This window comes from Grammomys surdaster, unplaced genomic scaffold (genome assembly GCF_004785775.1).
Source record: "Grammomys surdaster isolate TR1022 unplaced genomic scaffold, NIH_TR_1.0 63, whole genome shotgun sequence".
Taxonomy (NCBI): domain Eukaryota; kingdom Metazoa; phylum Chordata; class Mammalia; order Rodentia; family Muridae; genus Grammomys; species Grammomys surdaster.
In genome coordinates this window covers 28,169,618-28,176,996 of record NW_021604565.1, presented here as the reverse complement: position 1 = coordinate 28,176,996, position 7,379 = coordinate 28,169,618, and the positions used below count along the sequence as shown (strand labels likewise).

Sequence of the window (7,379 nt, the reverse complement as noted above, 5' to 3'; positions counted from 1 at the left end):
ATATAATTGGGGGTCGCCACAATATGACGAACTGCATTAAGAGGTCACAACATTAGGAAGGTTGAGAACGACTGTCCTAAAGAATAGTCTAGATAAGAGTTCTTTAAAATGCACTGCTTCTAAACACACTCAGGACCGGGATCTCTGATAGTCAAGGCGCCTGCTATTGGGCCCAAGGCAGGGTTCAGCTAAGCTTGTATCTGCAACCAATTTGTACCTTCAAATCGTCTCTCTCACTTCAATTCAGAAAAACACTTACGAACATGATAAAAGTAATTTTAGAATAACACTGTTTTCTTATTTTAACTGGTTTGAAAGTCAAATTGAATTTTAAAAAATGAGGCAATATATTTTTTATTTTAAATAATTTCCTTCAGAGAAAAACTTTGGTATTCTTAATATGCTAAAATATTTATACTTTACTTGCCTTTGAAAAGGGTAACTGAAACAAGCAAGTCAGTTATGTTTACATTTTTATTTGTATTTTTAAAATTTATTCAATTTATGAAGATTAACCAAAACTCACACCCTATCAAAGGTATTACAATAATCTTTCATAAAATCCACAGTATTAAACAAAAAGCTAGTAAATACTTTAAAGTGAAAACAGAAACTTCAGTGCTAGCTGTTAAAATAAAGACATAAATAATCTTTTTCAGAGGGAGGAATACTCAAGAGGGCGGAAAAAACCAATCATATCACGTGAGTAGAGCAGGAGATTTAAATATCAGTTTAGTTCCTCATTGCCAACATGGCATTTATGTCCCAGATGAGATTCCGTAATTGATCCATAATCTGCTTCAGCTGTTGATTCTTCTGTTTGAGTTTCTGTGAAAACAAAAGGATTAACCAACAATGTGATGTGAAATATACAGACCATAAAGTTAGAAGACTAAAGTGTAGCAAGTTAGGACCCTAGTGATCCAGGCAGAAGCTAACCCAATGTTCTGTAAAACAAAAGGTCTCCATCCTAGTTACTTCTGTATTGCTGAGCTAAGACATCATGACTAAGGCAACTTACAGGAGTTTGCACGGGCTGACAGAGGGTTAGAATCCGTGCTGACATGGTACGGGGCATGGCAGCAGGGAAGCAGACATGTTGCTGTAGCTGGAACTGACTGCTCACTTCCTGAAACAGCCACTCCAGGCAGAAAAGGGGAGGGGGAAGAGGGAGGGGGGAGGGAGGGTAGACTAAGGGAGGAAGGGAGGGAGGGAGGGAGGGAAGAGAGACAGAGAGACACTAGAAGTGCCATGAGTCTTTTGAACCCTCAAGGCTCATCCTTCCTGTCACGACTCTTCCAACAAGGCCAACTGCCCACACAGTTTTACCAAGTAGGGTCCAAGGACTGACTTTCATGAGCCTATGGGAACCATTCTCATTCAAAGCATCAGTTTCTACCCTGTTCTGATCTCAGTCTCTGCCAGATACCCTGCTTTCTAACTCAGATCCACAGAGGCCTCTGCCACTTGCTCCCATTCCCTCATAAAATATGTGACATATGGGGTAGTAGACCGTGCTACCAGACAAAAGAACTGGTGAGGTTGAAGCAGGCTCAAACCCCCGAAGAATCTCAGAATTGACAACAGAAAGGTAGGCACGGAGTCAGCTCTCTGCCAAGCTCTACCTGTCTTGGAACATGTAACCATGACATCCCTCTGAGAGAGGACCATGACAACCAGTCACATAGAATAAAAACCTGGAGTTCTCCATGCGGATGTATGTAGATAGGCCTTGAGTGTTTAGCCAACGAGCTTCCCTTCCTGGGCATTCCTTTCTGAAAGATGTATTTAATCCCTGGTTCACCCTGAATAAGAAGTATGCATTCACATCTGCCATAAAATAAGAGTTTGCATCTCTTTCATCAAGGATCGCTGTAGGAGAAGGCTGTTCTCCTAAAGAGCTGTGCCTACATCTCCCAGAGAAGGCCTTCTCTCAGACCCTCAGTACTCTCAGCACTCACTCAGAACCAGAACAGAATCTGCTCCATCCTGGGTTCTGCCATCCCCTTCTTGCCTGGTGTGCAGGGGAAGCGCAAACCTGTGGCCTCCATTCTCAACTCCTGAGGTCCCCGTGGGAACATGGTCTGGGTACATAGGAGACTGAGAACTACAGCATCTATCCCAGTCTCTCACCTGGACGGACAAGGGTTGGGACTCCTGTCAGACTGTGCTCTGCCTCCCGTGTGTGACTTGTCTGCACCCCAGTAGCGAGGCAGACATGCAGCCTGACAGTGACACATTAGTTTTAATAAAACTACTATTTAGATGCTATAAGGGCGTGGAACATAATGGTTAACTCTATTCTGTCTATCTAGACACTATGTGTGCTCAGAGGCTCAGCTGTTTATCAATTATAAATGGAGGACACTGGCCAAATTGTTTCACCTCATACCCAGAGCATGCAGGTCATCACTGAGTCTACTCACAAGAGTTCATGGCAGAACCAAATGGTTTCATTTGCCTAAAATATTACAGTTGCCTGACACGAAAGTAAACATTTGACACATGTTCATGATAGGCACAGAATGTAAGCTATCGACATAAAAAACATAAAGTATGATAAAATGCAATGGCCAATGCAAACTTAGTCTTCCAGAAATGTAGCAGGATTTCCCATCCTAAGATGAGGCACAGCCTACTCCTATCTCTAGAGAGGAGAGGAAAGTGGCCTAGTGACAAGGAAGGCTCCCCACGCTAAGATTTATGCACACTTCCCACATGCTCTTGCCTCTCTGTAACTGGGCACCACAAGTGTACAGTTCACAGGTATCTTAGAAATCCTTTCTTCAAGTTCTATGTGATAAATATCAGCTTAGGTAACACGTGATACAAAGAGAGATTCTGGTTAGCATCCTCGCCAATTATTATAATAATTATTCAGGAACACTTGGGAAACGTTAAATTCAAAGATACAATATTTTAATTAGATTATTTTTAAAGTACTCTATTTAATTGCCTCTATTTAATTTCAGGTAAACTATTACATGTATACTGGGAAGAGGACTAAAGACTTGTTACTTCATTAAAAAGCTAGTGAAGATTAAGGGAACTGCTTTTATTACTTGTATCTAGATTCTGAAGTCACAAACAGGAAGAAGGTCACTAAAGGGAACATTAAACACTTTCCCTAGGAAACAGAAGCAATTACAGACACTTTAATGACACTAGTAATACTGACTAAATTCATGTTTGAAAATAGGTTAGCACAAGACTCAGAGAAACATCCGGCTGCACAGCATCCAGTCTTGACTCTGAGGACTTCAAAGGATCTCTGGGAGGAGGACTGATATATCGAGTCTCTTGGACCAGGTTTACAGATGACCCATCTCACTGAGACTATGCAGTAGTCAGTTAGGAGAGTGACATGTACACTAGCTAATAAAATCAACCACATTCTGGGACAGAGGAAGCTATATTCCTCTGACCAAGACAGGGACACACCACCTGGATGGACACCAAGTATGTGTTAGGCTGGTAGGCTTGCAATCTCTGTTGAAGCCTTTAGCTCTGTAACCTGTAATGTGATCCCACAGTACACTGTTCCCTCAGTTTTCTCACATATGAATGGACTACAGACTTAAGGTACCTGCCAGCCACACATAAAGTACAGCCACATATAAAGTGATAGTCAGCCTAACAGACTTGGGACTGAAAAATACTAGTTTGAGTTAGTAACCTAACACATGGCTACACAATGCTTCAAGGTGCTGCTCTTTATAGTCACTCAGGGGTATGGAACATCACTGAATCATCACTTCTAGCTGTGAAATACTTTGGCTACCATGGTTTCCTTTTTAATTCCAACTTTTCAGGAGCTATGTAAGGAAGAGCTATTGAGAAAGAATACAAGATGAACAGGAATATGAGTCGATATTTAAAACAATATCTAATTTTGAAAATGGACCATAGTAGCTCACATCTGCATTCCCGACATCTGAGATGCTGAAGCAGGGTAACTGCTGCCAAGTCTGAGGCCAGCTTCACTTACACACTGAGTTCAACACAGCCAGCGTTACATTATGGGACCCTTGGTGATGATAATAATAATAATAATAGTAATTATAGTAATTTGAACCAATAAGTCATAACATTATCTTGAATGTGATACCTTTGAGAAGTTCAGGACGTCAGCATCAAGTACGAGGAAGACACAGGCAGACTATATCCAGTAAGGCCAGTAGAGAATAAGGCCATTCAAAAGGCAGAGCCCGCCTCTGACAGAAAAGGTCAGCAAACAAAAGTATCTGCCTGGCATCTCCAAAAGCAGGTGGTGAGCAGAGTGAAAGAACTTGGCTGGGCTAATGGATAATGAAGACCGTTCAGTCTTGAAGGGCAAAACATACAATGCCAATGAGACGCAGGGCTGCCTGCACATGTGATGCTCAAAGCGGGCAGGAGCATGGACCTGAGTTTCAGAAACATCCAAGAACCATCTAAGACTAAGTTTGATGATCAAGCCCAGACTTCACGTTGTCAATAAAAACTAAGGAGCAACTGTAAGAAATAGTCGTGTTCTTGGGTAGTTAAAAACAGAATTTATGACAACCAGTATCCAGAAAGCATTTGTAGAGGGCTCCCTCGATGGCACCATCACTAAGACTATTTCAATAATATTCATTTGTAAATGACCTTTGATATGCTACTCACAGTAATTCCTAAAAATAAGGTGTACCAAAGAATGAAAGGTATTTCCTAGCTAACACTAGAATCTCGGCAATACTTTCTTTTTTTATTAAGTGTAATACAAAGTATTTGGATAGTTTTACTAAAAAATGACCAAGCTGTAATTAAATATGTAACTCACAAGTAAAATATCTGGAGTCAAAACATGCCATGAGACTGTCACCAGTGAAACTGACAGTTAGCTTATTAGTGGTTAAGTTGTAAATACATTTTCATGACATGATATAAGATTTAATATATACAGCCTTGCCACTGATTGATTTTAACAGAGGCTGACAGCTGCTATTTTCAAAATCCATCAGCTGTGCATAATTTGTTCCATTAACAGGTGAGCATGTAAGCAGTGTGGATTCTTACAAAGTATGTTTATGCTAAGTCATACCATGTAATTTAATATTCATATAAAGGCTGTGACACTTGACAAAAACTGCTTTCGCTTCCAAATGCTTGGACTCAATTACATGTCAATCCTTCGATACTACCCAGTTCCTCTACCAATTTCATTTCCCATCAACAGAGCACTTTTAAGCAAAATGAAAATTCTGATGTTTTCAAAACAGATAGTCTCAAGAATTCCTCCTCTGCTTTGGAAACAGGGCTTAAGGATCTCAAAAACATGATGCAAACAGTGAAATATTAAAATAAAACTATAATAAATAAGTAATAAAATAAAACCTAACTATTACAAGGCCATATAAACTAGGTCATCTCCCTTACTGATGATTTCCATCAAATCCTGAGGACCAAGTGCACGGCCCAAGGTTTCCTAGCAGGATGATGGGGCTGGGAGCAGATGCCATAGCAACTAGACTCACCAAAGTCAGCCTGCTGTTCTGCAGTCTCTGGTACATAACACAACATCTGAAAACAAGCAGCCAGAGAAAACCGGAAGTTTAAGACTACTATTCTGTTTATATGGAATAAAGACCATGTGGTATAATGATGTTCTGGACATATTTTTAAGATGTTGTTACTGGAGTATTATTTAATTTAAATGCCAATGTATTAAAATACGGCACAATATTCTTCTTTGTTTAAATATTTCCCTAACCATGCCAGGGGCACGGAAAGCCGTGCTACTTCCTTTAGAGTCTTACTTTCCCATCCATACATCTATCATGCACAGGAGGGCACACCAAGCACTGCATGGCAGGACTTTCGCAGTCAGCAGCACTTGGCATACAGTAGGTGCACAGATACTTGAATATTAAAAGAAAAAGTTACAAATATACTCAAGAGAAAACTTTAAAAACCCTCAGAAACAGAACTAAAACTCCTTGGCACTCATTTCAAACCCTGTCTTTCTGTTTCTCTGCTGCATTCTTTGATGCTGCCTTTCTGCCTTAAAACCAGACATGGCTATTATTTCAGAGTACTCATTTTCATGTTTCATACTATAACAGGTAATAAATATTTTGCATGTTCTAGTGTTACAAGCTGCTACAGTTCAGGTAAGTACCTGATAGGACCTTGTGTGTTGAAGATGTAGTCCAAGGACCTGAATTTGATTCCTGGTCTACATGGTGGCGAGAACCCATACCTCCAAATTGTCCCCTGACCTGGACATCCTTCCAATCTACCTGCTGTTTAGCAATGAGTTTTATTCTCATATTTCTGGTTCGAAATTTAAGTGAATCAAGCCTTAGTCCCCTTTTGGTTCTGCCTCTGGTCAGCTCATTCTCTAGTGCTCAAAAAATAGGTCAGGGGCTGGGGACATCATATAGCGGGTAAAGCGCTTGCTATGTGAGTATGAAGATCTGCACTGGGGTCCCAAGCACCCATGTAAGTCAGGAGTGTCCATCTCTAAACTTAGCATGGAGGTGTGGGTCCCATGGGCTTGCTGAACAACTGTTCCGGGTAACGTGCCAAGCTGTGGGTTATGGTGGAAGCCATGGATGGTAGCACACACCTTTAATCCCAGTATTTGAGAAGCAGAGGCAGGCAGACCTCTGAGTTCAAGTCCAGAATAGTCTACAAAGAGAGTTCCAGGACAGACTGGACTACATTGAAGAAATGCTGTCTTGAAAAACCAACCAACCAACCAACCAACCAACCAACCAACCAACCAGCCAACCAACCAACTAACCACAAATTAAAGTGGCCAGTGATAGGATAAGATACCCATAATCTCTGGCTATATATGCACATAATACACATGCACACAAAAGGAAAAAAAATGCAGGACAAAGAACTTCTAAGAAATACAGGGAAGTTGGAGGTCATTAGATGGGTGCTCTCTCTAGCCTGTCAAGAGAAGATACACACTCCCTTCCCAAAGAAGATACACACTCCCTTCCCAAAGAAGATACACGCTCCCTTCCCTACCCCACATTCCTTTTTAAAAATTAACTTCCATAAAATACAGTTTGATCTTAAATAGGGAATTTAAGACATCTAAATTGTTCCCTCTTTGTAAGAATCTGCAGTTCAATAATGTAACTATAGTACATAGAATCTGAGTTAAGTCACCAGAAGACAGACATGGAAACAGGCTTTTACTGCAAAATAGACAAACTTTTGGGAATCTGTGTATCTACCTATTTGCTGAATTATAAAAAAAATACTTGTCACTAGAAAATACTCTGGTAAAAGGATGCAAGATTATCTTTTCTTCTTCCTCACAGCAATAAAACAGTTATAAACCTACATAGAGAAAAGTGGTCAGAAATAAGAGCTTGCTTCTGCCTCCCTCCCTC

General features: G+C 40.6%; 1 protein-coding gene across 1 annotated transcript in view; it reads right to left on the bottom strand.

Moving 5' to 3' along the window:
• Nucleotides 1-460: 460 nt before the first annotated feature.
• Nucleotides 461-7,379, bottom strand: part of Med30 (mediator complex subunit 30) — an 18,419-nt gene continuing 11,500 nt past the window's right edge. Inside the window, exon 4 of the mRNA XM_028767206.1 lies at nucleotides 461-828. Coding sequence (XP_028623039.1) covers nucleotides 733-828 — 96 coding nt within the window. The 3' untranslated portion in view covers nucleotides 461-732. The remainder of the gene's footprint in view (nucleotides 829-7,379) is intronic.